The sequence below is a fragment of the Thamnophis sirtalis genome, unplaced genomic scaffold, assembly GCF_051295495.1.
Source record: "Thamnophis sirtalis isolate CommonGarterSnake01/CBP01778 unplaced genomic scaffold, rThaSir2_p1.2 scaffold_2, whole genome shotgun sequence".
NCBI classification, from domain to species: Eukaryota; Metazoa; Chordata; class Lepidosauria; order Squamata; family Natricidae; genus Thamnophis; species Thamnophis sirtalis.
The window spans coordinates 40,184,771-40,207,929 of NW_028261382.1; the positions used below are offsets into that span (position 1 = coordinate 40,184,771).

Here is a 23,159-nt window from a genome sequence, read left to right on the forward strand (position 1 = left end):
CCTTTTATTAACCAAACCTCTGCAGGTTGCTGGTGGTTGCAATTGGGCTTTGAACCGGCTGTACCTGTCGACGAATGTATTATTCATCGGCTGATGCAATATTCACTGCGGATTGACACGGAGTCAGCCTCTCCAAGGAGAGAAGATAGGAAACGAAGGGCTGACTCTACTTCATTGTTAACTGAATCTTCGATGTCTGAAAAGACAAGTCTCTCGCTGTCTCTTTTGAAAGACTGGTAGAAAATCGTATTTGAGTTACTTTGCCTGTTCTGCGGCTGTGGGATTCCTTTCCTTTTATCCGATCGTTCCCTATGCAGCATTCTTCCTTCTCCCTCCCCTTCTGAGTCCCAAATACCATTAGATGCACCAGAAATGACATTGAAGACAAAACAGCAATTTTTAAGAAGAAGAAGAGAACGAATTCTACTTTATTGTAAGACTACATTAAGAGGATCTTGCAAGTCTGGAAATACCAATCTCCCTCTGTCTTTTTTTTTTAACAGTCTGATCGCCTAGAGAGAATCTTTTCAAGTTTCTCTCTTTCTTTCTCTGCCTGTTACGCAGCGGTGGGCTCCCCCCTCCTTTTATCTGATTGTTCCCAGGTCAGTTTCTCCCCCTTCTTCCCTCCCCGAGGTCCCACATACCATTAGACGCAATAGGAATATTACTGAAGGCAAAAAGACAATTAAATAAAATAAGAGAAGGGGAAAGACAGAAAGATTCACAGTTGTGAAAAAAATCCTCTCTCTTGCCCCTTCTCTTCTCCCTTCCTTTCTCCCTCCCTCTTTCTCCTTTCCTTTCTCCCTCCCTTCTTCCCTTCCTCTCGCCTTTCTCCCTCTCTTTCTCTCTCTCCCTCTCCTTCTCTCTCCCTTTCTCCCCTCTTTCCCCTCTCTCTCCCTCTCTCTCTATCACTTTCCCTCTCTCCCTATCGCTCCCTATCTCTCCTAGGAGAAAGCTTCACTTCATCCGGGCCAGCTCTCCAACTGGTTAGGGCAGTTCACATCAGGTGTCAGCTTCTCCCCTTCCCTCCCTCCCCAAGGTCCCACATACCATTAGACTCAACAGGAATATTACTGACGGTAAAAAGACAAATAAAATAAGAGAAGGGGAAAGATTCACAGTCCCTCCCGCCTCTCTCCTTCTCTTTCTCTCTCTCTCCTTCTCTCTCCCTTTCTCCCCTCTCTCCCCTCTCTCTCCCTCTCCCTCTCTCTCTCTCCCCCTATCTCTCTCTCTGTCTCCCTCTCTCTCCACTAGAATTCCCCTGGAATTCTAATCACGAGCACCATCCCAGTCCTAGGAAAAGCTTCACCTCCTCCACGCCAGCTCTCCAACTGGTTAGGGCACTTTACATCAGGCGGAGTCCTCTGAAGGAGTTAAGGCGGGGCCAAAGTTTTAGTGATCAGCGTCGAAAAAGTTGACGATTCAAATCAAGTTAGATTGAGTGCACTCCTAAACAAAATGCTTTAGAATAGCAGTGAAACTGTTCCATTATCATTGCTGTTGTTGTTATTCACAATCACAACACACACACACACACACACACACACACGCTTCATAGCTTCCATTTATGATGCTCGGAGTGTAAATAGCTCATTTCTTTAAAAAAAAAGAAACACCTTAGCAAACAAATCCTGCCAAGAACAGAATAAATAGCAGAATAACAGATTGACAGAATTGGAAGGGACCTTGTAGATCATCTAGTCCAACCCCTGCCCTCCTGCCCAAGCAGGAGACCTTACGCCATTTCTGACAGATGGCAGTCCAGTCTCTTCTTGAAAACTTCCAGGGATGAAGCTCCCACAACTTCCGAAGGCAATTTCTGTCTCATTGAATAGAGAATAACAGAGTTGGAAGGGACCTTGGAGGTCCTCTAGTCCAGCTCCCCACCCAAGCAGGAGACCTTACGCCATTTCTGACAGATGGCAGTCCAGTCTCTTCTTGAAAGCTTCCAGCGGTGAAGCTCCCACAACTTCTGAAGAAATACATTTCCTCCAGATTTAAAAAGAAAAACAAACTTTTTATATAAAATTAAAGAACCTATGGACTTAAAGAAAGGAATTCCACTAGCAAAAATATTGATAAGATTGCTGACAATCAAAGACAAACTGCATAAGAAAACAGAAAGAGGGCATCAAGATTATATGAGAGATCTTATAAGCAGGGAGTTGCTAAGAGAAGTCCATACAAAGCTGATCAAGAAGATGATTAGAGGATTGGTACCACAAATGGCAGAAGATATGAGATTGTTTTGTTATTGGAAAGATACAGGTTGATAGATGGAAGAATATAACTTAAAACTAGTTAAACTTAGTGAAATTTAGTGATAATAGATAAATAAATAATTGATAATGATAATAATGTACACAATGTGTAGTGTTATGATAAGTAATAATTGGATATGAATATTAAATGGTACTCATGAAAGGAAGATTAGAAATCCTTTTGGATTATATACAAATGTTAATTAAAAAAGAACTGTTAAATACAGTTAAGTTTTGATTATTAGGGGGAAAATGTTATGATACAGGATATAATCAAATAAAGGAGGGATAATGATGACAATTTATATATATATATATGTATGAGTATAATATAAGGAAACTAGATGAAAATTGCCAACAGCGATTTGGAAAGGAGGATTTGAAAAGTTTGTTATTAAATATTATGGATGTTTAGCTAGAATAGGACATAAGGATTCAGTGCTATTGGAGGATTTTAGAAATATTAAATGAAATGCCAGTAAGTGGTGAAGTATTAAATCTTGGTATATTTTATGATGAAGGACGTTTAAACAATTATAATCAAATCAAAATGGAGGTGTAAGGGTAACATGTATTAAATATTTGAGTTAAAATACTTGAGTTGATATGAATTATGCTCGATGACTGTGGGAGAGATGCACGGAACCCTTTTGTAACCAACTGATACACTTTCTACAGTAGGTAAAGAAGGAAGATTTTACGTGATGTGTTTGTTTTGGAAATAAAAATAAATTCTATTTTAAAATAAAATAAAAAGAAAAACAAACTTTTTTAAAAAACCACACACATCAATGAGTGTGTGTGTGTGTGTGTGTGTGTGTGTGTTAATAGTGACCACTAGGAGGTGGACTTGTTTGATTAACTTCCTGAAAGAATGACATAACAGGAAATGGGAAACTTGTACACAAATACGTGTGTACACACACAGACACCTCAACACACAGAAGTACGGACACACAAGCCACGGGTTTTTTTTTATTGGTTCACTTTATTGTGGTGGTTATAATTCTTTTCAGAAGCGTTGTAGATATTCTACAGCACGGAAGTGATGGTCTTCCCCAACCCCCATCATGGTTAATTAAAATTTGCTTGGTGCATTTTTTTTAATCGGTGTGGAATGAACTGCCAATCGGTCTATATATTTGGCTGGTAGTATCGCTTCCTTCCATACTCTGCTCCACTCTTCTGCTTCTTCTCCAGCGGAATATTCTCAAAATAGGAGACCTAGAACGGGACGCCCAGGAGGTAGGTCTCACCACGAAGGATGACTTTGATTTGTGTCCCTTCCTTTTTCTTTAGCTGATCTTGAGTTTTGTTTATTTTTTCAGGCACCAAGATCGTATTTTCATTCTTTTATCTCCCCATACCCACCACGGAATTAACACTTGGTGGGGTGTTATTAACTTCTTGAACGATGGTTCCTTCTTTTATGGAGGGGAAGGAGAAGGAAGAGAAGGAAGAGGACAAGGGAAAGGAGGAGGAGGAGGAGAAGGTGGAGGAGAGGAAGGAGGAGGAGGAGGAGAGGAAGAAGAAGAAGAAGAAAAAGAAGAAGAAGAAGCATAAGGAGGAAGAGGAGGAGAAGGAGGAGAAGAAGAAGAAGGAGAAAGAGGAGGAGGAGAAGAAGGAGAAGAAGAAGGAGCACCAGAAGAAGGTGGAGGAGGAGAAGAAGCACCAGAAGGAGGTGGAGGAGGAGAAGGAACACCAGAAGAAGGAGCACCAGAAGAAGCAAGAGCAGGAGGAGCAGTGGCAGAAGAGGAGGAAGAAGAAGAAGATCATGGTCATTGTTGGTCCCAGGCCATTCCATTCCAGTTGTAAGGGCCATCGTCCCCCTGAGCTCGCAAACCCTACACAAGAGGAATAGAATTTCCCAAGCAAGCAAGCCAGCAGATCTTGAGCGTGCCAACAAGACAGGAGACCTGTCTATTCCGGTGATGCAATGGACACCTGTAGAAGGCAGCCCTGTGCCAGACAATCCCACAGGGCTCCTGCATCAAAAGGGCCACTCCTGCTGCGAGCGCCAGGGATCTCTTCCAAGACTTCGACACCCAACACTGGTGGCATCTTCCAAAGCTCGTCCATCTAGAATCCTTCCCTTAAGTTCTCCAGTGAAGCTCCAGAGGGCACCTACCAAGGTCAATTGTGTCCCTTTGCTGTCATCTAGTGGACAATTCGAATACCTATGACTTACAGTCTCTCTCTCTCTCTCTCCCTCTCCCCCTCTCTCTCCCTCTCTCTTTCTCTGTCTTTCTTTCTTTCTTCCTTCCTTCTTTCCCTCCCTCCCCTTTTTCTATTTCCTCTCTCTCTCCCTCCCTCCTTCTACAACCTCTTCCTTCTTTCCCTCCTCCTTTCCTCTCTTCCTCCCTCCTTCTTCTACTCCCCCTTCCTTCCTTCCTTCCTTCCTCCTTTCCTCTCTTCCCTCCTTCTTCTACTACCTCCCCCTCCCTCTCTTCCTCCTTATGCTCTCCCTCCCTCTTCCTTCCTCCTTTCCTCTCTTCCTCCCTCACTTCCTTCCTCTTTCTTCTACTGTCCCCCCTTCCTCTTCCTTCCTCCCTCCCTTCCTTTCTACGTACTTCCCCCTACCTCCCTTACTTTCTTTCTTTCTTTCCTTCCTTCCTTCCTGCCTTCCTTCCTTCCTCCTTTCCTCTCTTCTTCCCTCGATCTTTCCTCTTTCTTCTACTGTCCCTCCCTTCCTCTTTCCCCTCCCTCCCCCTCTCTTTCTTTCTTTTCTTTCTCTTTCTTTCTTTCTTTCTTTCTTCTTTCTTTCCTTTCTTTCCTTTCTTTCTTTCTCTTTCTTTCTTTCCTTCCTCCTTTCCTCTCTTCTTCCCTCCTTCTTCTACTACCTCCCCTCCCTCCCTCTCTTTCTTCCTCCTTATGCTCTCCCTCCCTCTTCCTTCCTTCCTCCTTTCCTCTCTTCCTCACTTCCTCCTCCTTCTACTGTCCCTCCCTTCCTCTTCCTCCCTCCCTCCCCTCTCTTTCTTTCTTGCCTTCTTTCTTTCCTTCCTTCCTTCTTTCCCCAAATGTTTCTACATCCCTTTTCCTTGGAAGCACCCCATAATGGATCCCTTCCTGGAGATGCGCGACAGCTCGTCCACAGAACAAGCAGGGCCATCCAGGTTCCAGACCGAAAATAAAGCTCTTTCCATTACAGCAATGTGTTCGTCTCCGCTCTCTACCATGAATTTCCGAAACGCTTCTATGTACTGTAACCCTCTGGAGGGTTGATCTCCAGTCTTAAGCACGCTAAACAGAGAGAAGTCTCCAAGACGCTGAAGGCTTTTATGCTAGTTTGCTGTCATAACCCGTGATTAAAACACGCCCTTTCGGAATTGGGAGTTTAATTAACTTAGTCTGTGTTTTTTTTGGTCTGCTTGGTGGCTCAAATTACTTGAAGAGGCTGGGGAAGAACAAAGCGTCCATCTGCTTTGTAGAACGGCCACGAATTCCCACTCTGTCCCGTGAATTAGCTGACAGTCGTATTTTGCCCCGCCTGCAATGTAGTCTTAATTTGGAGATGCTATTAACATATGAATAGAGTTGGAAGGGACCTTGTAGGTCATCTAGTCCAACCGCCCCCTCTGCCCAAGCAGGAGACCCTCCACCATTTCTGACAGATGACAGCCCAATCTCTTCTTGAAAGCCTCCAGTGATGAAGCCCCCACAACCTCTGAAGGCTTCTGTCCCATTGTTCCCATTGAATATAGAATAACAGAGTTGGAAGGGACCTTGGAGGTCATCCAGTGCAACCCCCACCCACCCAAACAGGAGACCTTCCACCATTTCTGACCAATGGCAGCCCAATCTCTTCTTGAAAGCCTCCAGTGATGAAGCCCCCACAACTTCTGAAGGCAACATTCCGTTCCATGGGTTGATTGCTCTCACTGTCAGGCAATTCCTCCTTATTTCCATGTTGAATCTCTCCTTGGTCAGCTTCCATCCATTCTTCCTTCTCCGGCCTTCAAGTGCTTCGGAAAATAGCTTGAGCCCCTTCTTCCTCTCTGTGGCAGCCCCTCAAATTTTGGAAGACTGCTCTCGTATCTCCCCTGGTCTTTCTCTTCCCTAGACTAGCCCAGTTCCTACAACCGTCCATCGTATGTTTTAGCCTCCAGTCCCCTCATCATCCTGGTTGCCCTTCTCTGCATTCTTTCTAGAGTCTCAATGATTAGACAAGTATTTGTCTGAAATGGTACAGGGTTTTCTGCCTAAGCAGTGGGTTGGACTAGAAGTCCTCTAAGGTCTCTTCCAACTCTTGTCTTGTCTGTCTTGTCTTGTCTTGTCTTGTCTTGTCTTGTCTTGTCTTGTCCGTCTCGTCTCGTCTTGTCTCGTCTCGTCTCGTCTCGTCTCTCCTCTCCTCTCCTCTATTCTATTCTATTCTTCTATTCTATTTATTCTTATTCTTATTCTTATTCTTATTCTTATTCTTATTCTTATTCTTATTCTTATTTAATTCTAATTCTAATTCTAATTCTAACTAGGATGATTGAAGGCCTGGAGACTAAAACATACGAAGAACGGTTGCAGGAACTGGGCATGGCCCATCTAGAGAAAAGAAGGACTAGGGGCGAAATGATAGCAGTCTTCCAATATTTGAGGGGCTGCCTCAAAGAAGTGTGTGTGTGTGTGTGTGTAATGAATTTCCTAGAGCACCAGAATGGATGGCAGTAGCAATCTTCTGCTCCTTCCCAGGAGACCTCAACACGAAGTGCTCTCCCGGTAGAACAGTGCTTAGTCAATCCATACGGGAGCATCTCCTCAGCCAGGGAATGACTCAGGGACCCGTTTTGCTGATGGACCAGTTCTCTCTTCCCCGAGGAGCTGAGCTTGGCCTTGATCTGCCCTCACCGTCAAACATGCGGAGGCCTTTCCCACCTGTTTACATAGCGCTGGGCCATTATCCCAGAAAGCAATTATAACTCTTGTAATCAGATCAAGCGTAAAATAAGACCCGAGGGTAAGGTTGGAAGAAAGAAAGAAAGAAAGGAAAAAACACCTGGGTGAACCGAGACTAGGCCTTTTCCAGCACGGATGTTAGATTCCCGCCCGAAAAAACGAAGCCAGCTTGGGTCGTGAAATCCAAGGGAGGCTAAATTATGACTTCCGCCACTCATTCCTTCTCAATTTCTCCCCTTACTAATCACATTTTGAAATCATCCATCTCACTCACGGACTGTTCTGGCGGAGGTGGCAGCAGAGTCAGACAGTGAGGAGGGTTGGAGAGGAAGATGGGCCAGTCCTGGAGTCTGGGGAAGGCTCAGACGAGGGCTCTGCATCAGAGGCAGAGAGGAGGCCGAGGCCGTCTGGCAGTTTCTCAGCTGCCTTCGGAGCTAGACAGCAGCGAGGCAGAGGAACAGGAGGAGCCTGTTCCCAGTGTGCGCATGCGCCAGAAGAAAACAGCAGCTCAGAAATCAGGGCCGACTTGGGAGTAAAGCCACAGGTGGATAATGAACGCCCCCTCCCATAGGAAATAAACGAGGAGCGAAAAGGGAGTGGGCTTTTTGCAGGAAACGATTTGTTCATTTCAGGAATGTGAAGATCTGTCCGTGAATCTCAGAGACTCTTTGCCAAAGTCTTTCCTTGCACAGCACCTGGTTTGGGAAATATTTCCATGGCAGCTTTCCAAGCTAGATAAGGTCTGTGGTGATAAATACTCCTTTGAAAGAGTGTTTGCCAGTCCTTGGCTGAAGGTGAAGGAGAGGAATTTACATTCATTTAATAAAAGGGGTTTTGTCTTCTCAATCCAAGACCAGAAGAAGCAGTCTTTGCTCTGAACCATGGATGGATGGATGGATGGATGGACAGATAGATGCTGTCCTCCAAGCCATGAGTGAATGGATGGATGGATGGATGGATGGATGGATGGATGGACAGATGGATGCTGTCCTCCAAGCCATGAATTAATGGATGGATAGATGGATGGATGGACAGATGGATGCTATCCTCTAAGCCATGAGTGAATGGTTAGATGGCTGGATGGCTGGATGGATGGATGAACAGATGGATGCTATCATCTAAGCCATGAGTGAGTGAGTGAGTGAGTGTGAATGAATGAGTGAATGAATGAATGAGTGAATGAATGAATGAATGAGTGAATGAATGAATGAATGCAGACTTTGCTCTGAGTCATGGATGGATGGATGGATGGATGGAATATCAGATTTTGGAATGTGTGAACTCCTCATCTGGACTGCTGTTTCTCCATCATCTCCACCTTGCTACAAGGAAAAGGAGATGAAACACCCAAAGGAAAACAAGAGGCAAGGAATGAAGTGCCGAGAGCTTTATTGAAGAGGCAATGAAACAATGAAGCACCCACACAGTGGGTGAAAAGCCATGAATTTCACAGAGAAAAGCAGCTGGGTCCTGAGCAGCTCAAAGGACAGGAGAACACAGGGAGAGAAAAGCAGAAAGCCCAGACATTCTACAGAAGTTATTCCAGTCCAAATCTTCTCAATCCAAGACCAGCAGAAGCAGTCTCTTCATTCCTGTAACCGTGAGGATCCGTTCCTTGGGTTCTACCTATCCGTCAGTAATTACAAGGGATGAAAGTGACGTTTCCACTGCCTCCCTGAAGATTCCTTCCACCGAGCAATCCTCTACTCGGGGCCATGGGCCTTCCCAGGATCCCAGCTCCAGGGGGAGCACATGGTGTGTGGCCTCCAATGGCAATAGGGTTACAGCTGGCGGAGAGGATGGGACCAGGGATGGTCACAACAAAAGAAGGAGGCTGGATCACGACCTCTGCAGGTGGGATCTGGTTGATGCATTGTGGGGTGATTCCGCAAAGGGTTCCAAGTTCTCCAGAACTTAAGCCTCCTCCGAGAAGACCACCGGCCAGGCCACCCATGCTTCCTCTACGAATGCCACCAACAGAGGCAGCTCCAGAGCCAAAACCAAACTGTGGGCTGGAGCAAGAGGCTGGGATGACACAAGATGGAGCACAGGAAGCCATTGCTGCAATCTGGAAACAAGGTCAAGAAGAAGCCAAGTCAAAACAAAGGAGAAGAAAACAAATGCATGGATCTTCACCATTTATCATACTTCTCTCCCACCAGTTCCTGGAGATGAGCGCTCTTTACCCATGAATTTTAGGAGGAGATACCAAGTGTGAAAAATTTCAGCAACCAATTTTGGAAGACCAAGCTGGTCGTGGACCAAGCACAGAGCCTCCTCCACAAAAGACGTTGATTTTGAGAAGAATCTGAAGACTTCAATGGATTCTCCAGCACACATTAGCTAAGCATGGACATTCCTCCAAGAACCATGGCCTCTTACCTCTTCTTCTGAGATCTTCTCGTGAAGACAGGAGAACTCAAGTGAAGCTGTTGAGATACCAGAAAAGGCCAAAGCTTTTATACCGTTCAGCTGGCCTTCTCAATTGTCTAAGACACCACCTCTTTTGTCTGATGATCTCAGTTTCCAACACCCTTTTTCCTGAGTCAGAAGAGTTTTATTAAGAGCAGAATTAAGGTGCCATCAGAGAAGGCTAATAGCCCATCAACCACTTCCTTTTGTCTTCCTCTTGGATTTCATGGACCTTTGCGTTTCCTTTGATTTTAAACGCCGGGGAAGGAAATAAATAAATGAATGAATGAATTACAAATACCCTGGGGTTCAAGGAATCATCTAAACCCTCCCAAATTTCTTCTGACAGCTCAGAAATTCTCGTGTGTCCGCAGCGTGGCTCCCAATGGGATTTGTAGTTCTACAAGATCAAAAGAGTAACACCCTGGATTGATCTGACACGTTTGGCATCACTCCCTTTTATCTGATTCAAATCCAAACATTTTTCTCAAATTAGATTGAAGTCTAATTTCACCTCGTGTAGCATCAAAATTGGGACCGGAAATTCGCTCATTAACTGAAGCAATGGCTGTGTTTGTCTACCTGAGTAGTTAATGATGTAGGATTGTAATTCAGCAGAAAAACAGAGTTGGAAGGGACCGTGGAGATCTTCTAGTCCAACCAACTGCTCAAGCAGGAGACCCTATCTATCATTCCAGATGAATCTTTCCTTAAAAACCATCCCTGATGGAGGCTCCAAAACTTCTGAAAGCAAGTTGTTCTACTGATGAATTGTTCTCACTCTCAGGAAATTCCTCCTTAGTTCTTCTCTCCTTGATTAATTCCCATCTGTTGTTTCTTGACCTGCCTTTGGGTACTTTGGACAATAGATTGACCCCCTTCTTCTTTGGGGCAGCCCCTCAAATATTGGAAGGCTCTATCATGTCCCCCCTAATCCTTCTTTATCACGGTGGCCAAAACTGGATGCAATCCACGTTTTATAAAGAGGAAATTAAAACCTCACATGATTTTGATTTCATCCTTCTATGGAGGTAGCCTAGGACTGCGTTGGAAGTGGGGATAACCAAAGTTGTAATAGTGAAGGGACCAGAGACGACATCCTTGTGTGTCTAATCACACTTGGCCAAATAAAATGATTCAACTCAATTCAGTTCCTTAGGAGGCATTTGACCAACCACACAAAGCAATTCTTTCTAGCAGATACCTGATCGGGGTCCAAAGACAACTCAATCCTCTCTGATGGATCCTCCAGGATGAGGGGATAAAATTTGAGCCTCCCAACTGCAGGAACCCAAGGGGTTGGAGAAATGGGCATAGGAGATGTCCAGTTTTTGTAGCTCCAATTGAAGCAGTCATCTTGGAACTCCAGGAACATCCATCGACATTTGATCTTCACCCTGCCTGAAGGTTGAGCAGTGAAATTAAGATGCAGATATTGGGGAAGATTATGACACCTGAACTATGCTCAGCCTTCCTTGCCAAGCAATTTTCAGTGCTTTAAATCCTTAATGGGCCACTTCAACTAATTTTGCAATCATGTTCTTATGTTAACACCTAGAATTTGGCTAAACACCCAAGCGTGATGTCCCTTGGGACACTAATTAATTGCTTTTGAAGTGTTTGGATTATTTCTGATGCATCTTCATGAATTATAGCTTTGGTTTTCTTTCCTTCCTTCCTTCCTTCCTTCCTTCCTTCCTTCCTTCCTTCCTTCCTTCCCTCCCTCCCTCCCTCCCTCCCTCTCTCCCTCCCTCCACATTCCCTTCTCTTTTTTCTTTTCTCATCTTCCTTCCTTCATTACTTTGTTTTCTTTCCTTCCTTCCGTCTTTCTTTCCTTCCTTCTTTTCTCACTCCCTCCCTTCTTTTTTAATTTCTCATCTGCCTTCCTTCATTACTTTGTTTCCTTTCATTCCTTCCTTCCTTCTCCAACTCCCTCCCTCCTTTCTTTCTTTCTTTTCTCAACTTCCTTCCTTCCCTTCCTCCGCATTCCCTTCTCTTTTTTCTTTTCTCATCTTCCTTCCTTCATTACTTTGTTTTCTTTCCTTCCTTCCTTCCATCCTTCCTTCCTTCTTTTCTCCCTCCCTCCCTTCTTTTTTCCTTTCTCATCTTCCTTCATTACTTTGTTTTCTTTCATTCCTTCCTTCCCCCCTTCCACAGCCCCTTCTGTTTTTTCTTTTCTCATCTTCCTTCCTCCCTCCCTCCCTCCCTTCCCCTCAGGCTAAAAGCAGCCAAGCCTGACCACGATGCCAATCAACAGATTGGGAACATTAAATAAAGCCAAGGGATTTATATACTCTTTCCATGATGGCAGCTCAATTCTCCCCTATTTTCTGCTGAGCAATGCTAGCTTGCCCACATGAAAAGAAAGGCAGTGGTGGCTCACACAACCTTTAAGCTGGAAAGGAGGCAGAGTCTGACCAATCCAAACCAGTCCAGAGGCCACGAGAAGCGTATAAAAAGCCCAGCTCCTCTTTCCAAAATCCATCAGCTTCACTTGACTCTCTTGTCTTCGCAACATCTCCTTGAAGAGCAGGTAAGCTCATGTTTCTTCTCCAGGTTCGTGTAGGAAACGAGTGGGAGAGAAACAGGACAACCAATGGAAAGATTGTCTTCTTCTCTTTCTCCTTTGTTTTGACTTGGTTCCTTCTTGACCTTGTTTCCAGGTTTCAGAAATGGCTTCCTGTCATCCATCCTGTATTGTCCCAGCCTCTTGCTCCACCCCACAATTTGGACTTGGCTCTGGAGGTGTCTCTGCTGGTCTTGGAGGTGGCCTTCAAGGAGGAAGCATGGGTGGCCTGGCCGGTGGTCTTCTCGGAGGAGTCATAGGCTCTGGAGAACTTGGAATTCTCTCCGGAATCACCCCACAATGCATCAACCAGATCCCACCTGCAGAGGTCGTGATCCAACCTCCTTCTTTCGTCGTGACCATCCCTGGTCCCATCCTCTCCGCCAGCTGTGAGCCTGTTGCCATTGGAGGCCACACACCATGTGCTCCCCCTGGAGCCGGGATCCTGGGAAGGTCCATGGCCCCGAGTAGAGGATTGCTCGGTGGAAGGAATCTTCAGGGAGGCAGTGGAAACGTCACTTTCGTCCCTTGTAATTACTGATGGATAGAAAGAACTTAAGGAACGGATCCTCACGGTTACAGGAATGAAGAGACTGCTTCTGCTGGTCTTGGATTGAGAAGATTTGGACTGGAATAACTTCTGTAGAACGTCTGGACTTTCTGCTTTTCTCTCCCTCTTTTCTCCCCATCCTTTGAACTGCTCTGGACCCAGCTCCTTTTCTCCGTGAAATTCTTGGATTTTTCACCCACTATGTTGTTTCATTGCCCTTTTCAATAAATCTCCATGCACATAATTCCATGTCTCTTGGTTTTCCTTTGGAAGTTTTGGTCCCCTCTTCCTTGCAACAAAACAGCCAACGTGTCCAGTATTTAAAACTGTTGCATCCAAGTCTCTGAATTAGAAGCAGAAATGGGAAAATAATGTAAACCCCAAATCAATAATGAATGCTGGGCTATAGTTCTAGAAGTTTCTTTCATTATCCTGGGAGTTCTAGTCAACACCCCTCTGGGGAAGAATACCTAGCGAGTGGTTTTGGTTCCAAAAACAATCATTTTGATAATAACTCAATACTGAATAATATTCAAATGGACAGGGATTTATATGTGTCTCTCGATGAATAAGACGCTGATCTTGTTGGTCAGAAAGGTCGGCAGTTCAACAGTTCGAATCCCTAGTGCCCTAATGGAGTGAGCTCCTGTTCCTTGTCCCGGCTTCTGCCAACCTAGAAGTTCGAAAGCAGGTAAAAAAATGCAAGTAGAAAAACAGGGACCACCTTTGGTGGCAAGGGAACAGTGTTCCGTGCGCCTTCAGGGTTCAGTAACACTGGCTGTTAAGTCTGCAGCCATTTTCCTTTTGGATCTTTGGCCTCCCACACTTCTATTATTCTACTATGCTGTTTCTATAGGGGGGATAGTACGGAGTAGAACGTTCTGTAGCCAAAATAAAATTTCTTTCTAGATTGCCAAGGTCATCCTTTCTCTTTGCACCTCTGCACCTGACCAGAACTGGATGGGTGGAACTGCCAGCGTGGCAGTGGGAGATTGGACCATGGGATGGACTTGTGGGTGTGGGGTAAGATCTCGAACTTTAACTTGGGTGGGGAAAACTGAGAAGCTTCAGATTCGGGTTTTCCCAGATCTGCCAACAGGGCTCTCTTAATAAATTGGAACTCTGAGCAATATTTTGCCTTGGACTCTGATTTAATTTTGGATGCTATCTGGAAGGCGGACACTGGCCACATGACCATGGAGACATCTTTGGACAGCGCTGGCTCTTCAGCTTTGAAACGGAGATGAGCACTGCCCCCTAGAGTTGGGAATGAGTAGCACATACAGTATGTGCAAGCGGAATCTTTACCGTATATATATGTTGCAGCATAAGGAAGGCTGAGAGCCAAAGAATGGAAGCCTCTGAACTCTGGTGCTTTAGAAGTCTCCTGCGAGTCCCTTGGACTGCAAGGCCATCCGACGGGTCAGTCCTAGAGGAGATAAACCCTGACTGCTCTTTAGAAGGCCAGATCCTGAAGGGGAAACTCAAATCCTTTGGCCACCTAAGGCGAAGGAAGGACTCCCTGAAGAAGAGCCTCATGCTGGGAACAATTGAGGGCAAAAGAAGAAGAAGGGGACAACAGAGAAGGAGGTGGCTGGATGGAGTCACTGAAGCAGCCCGTGTGAGCTTCAATGGACTCCAGAGGATGGTAGAGGACAGGAAGGCTTGGAGGAACAGTCTCCAAGGGGTTGTGATGAGTCAGATACTACTTTGCAACTAACAACAACAAATATATTTATATTTCTTAGATAGTGCCCAATGTTCAAGTTTGTCAAGATCCTTCTGTATCTTAAGCCTGTCTTCTGGAGTGTTGGCTATTCCTGCCAGCTTGGTGTCATCTGCAAATTTGATAACTTCCCCATTTATCCCCTCGTCTAAATCATTGACGCAGATGTTGAAGAGTCCTGGGCCTAAAACAGAGCCTTGGGGTACTCCACTGCATACCTCCCTCGATGGTGGAGGACCCAGAGTTCCTACTTCAGGAGAAAGGCAATTTCCCTGTCTGGAAATAGTAAATCAAACAGAGTTATGTTGACTTCTTGATTCAGGAATGTGTTCTTAGCCTGCGGGGATGTGTGCATTTCTTTGGCTTGGAGTAATCATCATCAAAGGATGTTTTTAACACCAATTAAAGAGAGACAATTTGTTCAGCTATTCATTTTCTCCTTCTTCAAAAACTGGCAATGAACAAAGGAGAGTGAGCAAATGGCTTGACAGGCAATTAATCCTGCGTAGATCTCAAGTCTCTTGCACATCTAAAGAAGTGTGGACTCCAATTCCCAGAATTCCTGTTGGCCGGGGAATTCTGGGAGTTGACGTCCCTGCAAAGTTACTGGACTTGAATAATAGTGAGCTAAAGTTTTCTCCCGCGGGCTGTGGGAAGAAAATTAATTCTCCCTTTTCTCCAATCTACCGGTGTGCCAGGTCCAAGGAACTCTGAACTGGGAATGCAGCTTCTATACTCTCTTCTGTCCCGGGAACATCCAATGCTTCTGGTGCTTTCATAAACCCAGGTTCCTAGATCTCATGCCATAAAGACAAGTGTGGGTGCTGATGACAGCCAGGAAGAAAAGGAGTGTGGTGACACGAAGACTTTGCTCTGAGTCAAGAATGAATGAATGAATGAAGACTTTGATCTGAGTCATGGATGGATGGATGGATGGAATATCAGATTTTGGAATGTGTGAACTCCTCATCTGGACTGCTGTTTCTCCGTCATCTCCACCTTGCTAAAAGGAAGAGGAAACACCCAAAGGAAAACCAAGAGGCAAGGAATGATGTGCCAAGAGTTTTATTGAAGAGGCCATGAAACAATGAAGCACCCACACAGTGGGTGAAAAGCAATGAATTTCATAGAGAAAAGCAGCTGCGTCCTCAGCAGTTCAAAGGACTGGAGAACACAGGGAGAGAAAAACAGAAAGTCCAAACGTTCTACAGAAGTTATTCCAGTCCAAATCTTCTCAATCCAAGACCAGCAGAAGCAGTCTCTTCATTCGTGTAACCGTGAGGATCCGTTCCTTGGGTTCTACCCGTCCATCAGTAATTACAAGGGATGAAAGTGACGTTTCCACTGCCTCCCTGAAGATTCCTTCCACCGAGCAATCCTCTACTCATGGACAAGGGCCTTCCCAGGATCCCGGCTCCAGGGGGAGCACATGGTGTGTGGCCTCCAATGGCAACAGGCTCACAGCTGGCGGAGAGGATGGGACCAGGGATGGTTATGACAAAAGAAGGGGGCTGGATCACGACCTCTGCAGGTGGGATCTGGTTGATGCATTGTGGGGTGATTCCGGAAAGGGTTCCAAGTTCTCCAGAGCCTATGACTCCTCCGAGAAGACCACCGGCCAGGCCACCCATGCTTCCTCTACGAATGCCACCAGCAGAGGCACGTCCAGAGCCAAAACCAAACTGTGGGCTGGAGCAAGAGGCTGGGATGACACAAGATGGAGCACAGGAAGCCATTACTGCAATCTGGAAACAAGGTCAAGAAGAAGCCAAGTCAAAACAAAGGAGAAGAAAACAAATGCATGGATCTTTACCATTTATCATACTTCTCTCCCACCAGTTTCTGGAGATAAGCTCTGCTAATTCTTCCAGATGTTCCTCCTGAGACACAAAAGCTCTCTTTACCCATGAATTTTAGGAGGAGATACCAAGTGTGAAAAATTTCAGCAACTAATTTTGGAAGACCAAGCTGGTCGTGCACCATGCGAGAACAGAGGCTCCTCCACAAAAGACGTTGATTTTGAGATGAATCTGAAGACTCCAACGGATTCTCCAGCACACGTTAGCTAAGCATGGACATTCCTCCAAGAACCATGGCCTCTTACCTCTTCTTCTGAGATCTTCTCGTGAAGACAGGAGAACTCAAGTGAAGCTGTTGAGATACCAGAAAAGTCCAAAGCTTTTATACCATTCAGCTGCCTTCTCAATTGTCTAAGACACCACCTCTTTTGTCTGATGATCTCAGTTTTCAACATCCTTTTTCCTGAGTCAGAAGATTAAGTGCAGAATTAAGATGCCATCAGAGGAAGCTAATAGCCCATCAACCACTTCCTTTTGTCTTCCTCTCGGATTTCATGGACCTTTGCGTTTCCTTTGATTTTGAACGCCGGGGAAGGAAAATAAATAAATGAATGAATGAATTAGAAATACCCTGGGGTTCAAGGAATCATCTAAACCCTCCCAAATTTCTTCTGACAGCTCAGAAATTCTCGCTTGTCCGCAGCGTGGCTCCCAATGGGATTTGTAGTTCTGCAAGATCAAAAGAGTAACACCCTGGATTGATCTGACACATTTGGCATCACTCCCTTTTATCTGATTCAAATCCAAACATTTTTCTAAAAAGAGGCACGATTGAAGTCTAATTTCACCTCGTGTAGCATCAAAATTGGGACCGGAAATTCGTTCATTAACCGAAGCAATGGCTGTGTTTGTCTATATGTATTTACCCGAGTAGTATGGATGTAAGATTGTATTTCAGCAGAAAAAGAGAGTTGGAAGGGACCGTGGAGGTCTTCTATTCCAACCTTCTGCTCAAGCAGGAGACCCTATCTGTCATTCCAGATGAATCTTTCCTTAAAAACCATCCCTGATGGAGCCTCCACAACTTCTGAAAGCAAGTTTTTCTACTGATTAATTGTTCTCACTGTCAGAAATTCCTCCTAAGTTCTTCTCTCCTTGATTAGTTCCCATCTGTTGTTTCTTGACCTGCCTTTGGCTGCTTTGGACAATAGATTGACCCCCTTCTTCTTTGGGGCAGCCCCTCAAATATTGGAAGGCTCTATCATGTCCCCCCTAATCCTCCTTTATCGCAGTGGCCAGAAGTGGATGCAATCAACGTTTTATAAAGGGGGAATTAAAACCTCACATGATTTAGATTCCATCCCTCCTTGAAGGTAGCCTAGGACTGCGTTGGAAGGGGGGATAACCAAAGTTGTAACACTGAAGGGACCAGAGACAAACTCCTTGTGGGTCTAATCACACTTGGCCAAATAAAATGATTCCACTCAATTTGGTTCCTTAGGAGGCATTTGACCAACCACACAAAGCAGTTCTTTCTAGCAGTTCCCTGATCCGGGTTCAAAGACAACTCAATCCTCTCTGATGGATCCTCCAGGATGAGGGGATAAAATTTGAGCCTCCCAACTGCAGGAACTCAAGGGATTGGAATTATAGCTTTGGTTTTCCTTCCTTCCTTCCTTCCTTCCTTCCTTCCTTCCTTCCTTCCTTCCTTCCTTCCTTCCTTCCTTCCTTCCTTCCCCTCAGGCTAAAAGCAGCCAAGCCTGACCACGATGCCAATCAACAGATTGGGAACATTAAATAAAGCCGAGGGATTTGTATACTTTTTCCATGATGGCAGCTGAATTCTCCCCTATTTTCTGCTGAGCAATGCTAGCTTGCCCACATGAAAAGAAAGGCAGCGGTGGCTCACACAACCTTTAAGCCGGAAAGGAGGCAGAGTCTGGCCAGTCCAAACCAGTCCAGAGGCCACGAGAAGCGTATAAAAAGCCCAGCTCCTCTTTCCAAAATCCATCAGCTTCACTTGACTCTCTTGTCTTTGCAACATCTCCTTGAAGAGCAGGTAAGCTCATGTTTCTTCTCCAGGTTCGTGTAGGAAAAGAGTGGGAGAGAAACAGGACAACCAATGGAAAGATTGTCTTCTTCTCTTTCTCCTTTGTTTTGACTTGGTTCCTTCTTGACCTTGTTTCCAGGTTTCAGAAATGGCTTCCTGTGCTCCATCTTGTGTCATCCCAGCCTCTTGCTCCAGCCCACAGTTTGGTTTTGGCTCTGGACGTGCCTCTGCTGGTGGCCTTCGTAGAGGAAGCATGGGTGGCCTGGCCGGTGGTCTTCTCGGAGGAGGCTTAAGCTCTGGAGAACTTGGAACCCTTTGCGGAATCACCCCACAATGCATCAACCAGATCCCACCTGCAGAGGTCGTGATCCAGCCTCCTTCTTTCGTTGTGACCATCCCTGGTCCCATCCTCTCCGCCAGCTGTGAGCCTGTTGCCATTGGAGGCCACACACCATGTGCTCCCCCTGGAGCCGGGATCCTTGGAAGGCCCATGACCCCGAGTAGAGGATTGCTCGGTGGAAGGAATCTTCAGGGAGGCAGTGGAAACGTCACTTTCATCCCTTGTAATTACTGACGGATGGGTAGAACCCAAGGAACGGATCCTCACGGTTACAGGAATGAAGAGACTGCTTCTGCTGGTCTTGGATTGAGAAGATTTGGACTGGAATAACTTCTGTAGAACGTCTGGGCTTTCTGCTTTTCTCTCCCTCTGTTCTCCCCGTCCTTTGAACTGCTCTGGACCCAGCTCCTTTTCTCCGTGAAATTCTTGGATTTTTCACCCACTGTGTTGTTTCATTGCCCTTTTGAATAAATCTCCATGCACATAATTCCATGTCTCTTGGTTTTCCTTTGGAAGTTTTGGTCCCCTCTTCCTTGCAACAAAACAGCCAGCGTGTCCAGTATTTAAAACTGTTGCATCCGAGTCTCTGAATTAGAAGCAGAAATGGGAAAATAACGTAAACCCCAAATCAATAATGAATGCTGGGCTATAGTTCTAGAAGGTTCTTTCATCATGACTGGGAGTTCTAGTACAACACCCCTCTGGGGAAGAATACCTAGCGAGTGGTTTTGGTTCCAAAAATAATCATTTTGATAATAATTCAATACTGAATAATATTCAAACGGACAGGGATTTATATGTGTCTGTTGATCAATAAGACGCTAATCTTGTTGGTCAGAAAGGTCGGCAGTTCAACGGTTCGAATCCCTAGTGCCGTAATGGAGTGAGCTCCCGTTCCTTGTCCCAGTTTCTGCCAACCTAGAAGTTCGAAAGCAGGTAAAAAAATGCAAGTAGAAAAACAGGGGCCACCTTTGGTGGGAAGGAAACAGCGTTCCATGCGCCTTCAACGTTCAGTCACACCGGCTGTTAAGCCTGCAGCCATGTTCCTTTTGGATCTTTGGCCTCCCACACTTCTATTATTCTACTATGCTGTTTCTATAGGGGGGATAGTCCGGAGTAGAACGTTCTGTAGCCAAAATAAAGTTTCTTTCTAGATTGCCAAGGTCATCCTTTGTCTTTGCGCCTCTGCACCTGACCAGAACCGGATGGGTGGAACTGCCAGCGTGGCAGTGGGAGATGGGACCATGGGATGGACTTGTGGGTGTGGGGTAAGATCTCAAATTTTAACTTGGGTGGGGAAAACTGACAAGCTTCAGATTCGGGTTTCCCCAGATGTGACAACAGGGCTCTCAATAAATTGGAACTCTGAGCAATATTTTGCCTTGGACTCTGATTTAATTTTGGATGCTATCTGGAAGGCGGACACTGGCCACATGACCATGGAGACACCTTTGGACAGCACTGGCAGTTCAGCTTTGTAACAGAGATTAGCACTGCCCCCTAGAGTTGGGAATGAGTATGCGGAATCTTTACCTTATATATATGTTGCAGCATAAGGAAGGCTGAGAGCCAAAGAATAGAGGCCTCTGAACTCTGGTGCTGGAGAAGACTCCAGACTGCAAGGCCATCCAACCGGTCAGTCCTAGAGGAGATTCACCCTGGCTGCTCTTTAGAAGGCCGGATCCTGAAGAGGAAACTCAAATGCTTTGGCCACTTAAAGAGAAGGAAGGACTCATGGAGAAGAGCATAATGCTGGGAAGGATGGAGGGAAGAAGAAGAAGAAGAAGAAGAAGAAGAAGAAGAAGAAGAAGAAGAAGAAGAAGAAGAAGAAGAAGAAGAAGAAGAAGGGGACTTCATCTATCTGTCTGACTGACTGCCTACCTATCTATCTATCAACTTACCTATTTACCTATCTACCTATATAATTATCTATCTATCTATCTATCTATCTATCTATCTCTATCTATCTATCTATCTATCTATCTATCTATATCTATCCATCCATCCATCCATCCATCCATCCATCCATCCATCCATCCATCCATCCATCCATCCATCCATCTATCTATCTATCTATCTATCTATCTATCTATCTATCTATCTATTTATCTCCTGAGTCCCTTCGACTGCAAGGCCATTCAAACGGTCATAGAGGAGATCAACCCTGACTGCTCTTTAGAAGGCCAGATCCTGAAAAGGAAAGTCAAAGACTTTGGCCACGTAATGAAAAGGAAGGACTCCCTGAAGAAGAGCCTCATGCTGGGAACAATTGAGGGCAAAAGAAGAAGAAGGGGACAACAGAGAAGGAGGTGGCTGGATGGAGTCACTGAAGCAGCCCGTGTGAGCTTCAATGGACTCCAGAGGATGGTAGAGGACAGGAAGGCTTGGAGGAACAGTCTCCAAGGGGTTGTGATGAGTCAGATACTACTTTGCAACTAAGAACAACAAATATATTTATATTTCTTAGATAGCGCCCAATGTTCAAGTTTGTCAAGATCCTTCTGTATCTTAAGCCTGTCTTCTGGAGCGTTGGCTATTCCTGCCAGCTGGGTGTCATCTGCAAATTTGATGACTTCCCCATTTATTCCCTCGTCTAAATCATTGACGCAGATGTTGAAGAGTCCTGGGCCTAAAACAGAGCCTTGGGGTACTCCACTGCATACTTCCCTCCAAGGTGGAGGACCAAGAGTTCCTACTTCAGGAGAAAGGCAATTTCCCTGTCTGGAAATGGTAAATCAAACACAGTTATGTTGACTTCTTGAAGGTTTGAAGGTTTGAAGGTTTGAAGGTTTTATTCGACTTGTATGCCGCCCTATTCTTGAGGGACTCAGGAATTCAGGAATGTGTTCTTAGCCTGCGGGGATGTGTGCATTTCTTTGGCTTGGAGTAATCATCATCAAAGGATGTTTTTCTCACACCAATTAAAGAGAGACAATTTGTTCAGCTATTCATTTTCTCCTTCTTCAAAAGCTGGCAATGAACAAAGGAGAGTGAGCAAATGGCTTGACAGGGAATTAATCCTGCCTACATCTCAAGTCTCTTGCACATCTAAAGAAGTGTGGACTCCAATTCCCAGAATTCCTGTTGGCTGGGGAATTCTGGGAGTGGAAGTCCCTGCAAAGTTACTGGACTTGAATAATAGAGAGCTAAAGTTTTCTCCCACGGGCTGTGGGAAGAAAATTAATTCTCCCTTTTCTCCAATCTACAGGTGTGCCAGGTCCAAGGAACTCTGAACTGGGAAGGCAGCTTCTATACTCTCTTCTGTCCCGGGAACATCCAATGCTTCTGGTGCTTTCCTAAACCCAGGTTCCTAGATCTCATGCCATAAAGACAAGTGTGTGTGCTGATGACAGCCAGGAAGAAAAGGAGTGTGGTGACACGAAGACTTTGCTCTAAGCCAAGAATGAATGAATGAATGAATGAATGAATGAATGAATGAATGAATGAATGAATGAATGAATGAAGACTTTGATCTGAGTCATGGATGGATGTATGGATGGAATATCAGATTTTGGAATGTGTGAACTCCTCATCTGGACTGCTGTTTCTCCATCATCTCCACCTTGCTACAAGGAAGAGGAGATGAAACACTCAAAGGAAAACCAAGAGGCAAGGAATGATGTGCCAAGAGTTTTATTGAAGAGGCCATGAAACAATGAAGCACCCACACAGTGGGTGAAAAGCCATGAATTTCACAGAGAAAAGCAGCTGGGTCCTCAGCAGCTCAAAGGACAGGAGAACACAGGGAGAGAAAAGCAGAAAGCCCAGACATTCTACAGAAGTTATTCCAGTCCAAATCTTCTCAATCCAAGACCAGCAAAAGCAGTCTCTTCATTTGTGTAACCGTGAGGATCCGTCCCTTATGTTCTATCTATCCATCAGTAATTACAAGGGATCAAAGTGACGTTTCCACGGCCTCCCTGAAGATTTCTTCCACCGAGTAATCCTCTACTCATGGACAAGGGCCTTCCCAGGATCCCGGCTCCAGGGGGAGCACATGGAGTGTGCCCTCCAATGGCAACAGGCTCACAGCTGGCGGAGAGGATAGGACCAGGGATGGTCACGACGAAAGAAGGAGGCTGGATCACGACCTCTGCAGGTGGGATCTGGTTGATGCATTGTGGGGTGATTCCGGAAAGTGTTCCAAGTTCTCCAGAGCCTATGACTCCTCCGAGAAGACCACCGGCCAGGCCACCCATGCTTCCTCCGTGAAGGCCACCCATGCTTCCTCTACGAATGCCACCAGCAGAGGCACGTCCAGAGCCAAAACCAAACTGTGGGCTGGAGCAAGACGCTGGGATGACACAAGATGGACCACAGGAAGCCATTGCTGCAATCTGGAAACAAGGTCAAGAAGAAGCCAAGTCAAAACAAAGAAGAAGAAAACAAATGCATGGATCTTGACCATTTATCATACTTCTCTCCCACCAGTTTCTGGAGATAAGTTCTGCTAATTCTTCCAGCTGTTCCTCCTGAGACACAAAAACTCTCTTTACCCATGAATCTTAGGAGGAGATACCAAGTGTGAAAAATTTCAACGACCAATATTGGAAGACCAAGCTGGTCGT

The 23,159-nt window shown here is 45.4% G+C and overlaps 3 protein-coding genes across 3 annotated transcripts; 1 reads left to right on the plus strand and 2 right to left on the minus strand.

The window, feature by feature from the left end:
* Positions 1-8,781: 8,781 nt before the first annotated feature.
* On the minus strand, positions 8,782-9,270 carry LOC148048648 (feather beta keratin-like). Its single transcript, XM_087707641.1, has one exon. The coding sequence runs from the start codon at positions 9,205-9,207 to the stop codon at positions 8,782-8,784; it is 426 nt and encodes a 141-aa protein (XP_087563767.1). The 5' UTR covers positions 9,208-9,270.
* A 6,442-nt stretch (positions 9,271-15,712) lies between these two features.
* Positions 15,713-16,138, minus strand: LOC148048649 (feather keratin-like). Its single transcript, XM_087707642.1, has one exon. It carries the CDS (start codon positions 16,136-16,138, stop codon positions 15,713-15,715), a length of 426 nt encoding a protein of 141 aa, XP_087563768.1.
* Positions 16,139-18,399: 2,261 nt separating this feature from the next.
* On the plus strand, positions 18,400-18,825 carry LOC148048650 (feather keratin B-4-like). Its single transcript, XM_087707643.1, has one exon. It carries the CDS (start codon positions 18,400-18,402, stop codon positions 18,823-18,825), a length of 426 nt encoding a protein of 141 aa, XP_087563769.1.
* The last annotated feature ends 4,334 nt before the right edge of the window (positions 18,826-23,159 follow it).

What these genes read in the sequence shown, in the direction of transcription:
- LOC148048648 (XM_087707641.1), bottom strand. Translation starts at nt 9,207, where the DNA reads ATGGCTTCCTGTGCTCCATCTTGTGTCATCCCAGCCTCTTGCTCCAGC.
- LOC148048649 (XM_087707642.1), bottom strand. Translation starts at nt 16,138, where the DNA reads ATGGCTTCCTGTGCTCCATCTTGTGTCATCCCAGCCTCTTGCTCCAGC.
- LOC148048650 (XM_087707643.1), top strand. Translation starts at nt 18,400, where the DNA reads ATGGCTTCCTGTGCTCCATCTTGTGTCATCCCAGCCTCTTGCTCCAGC.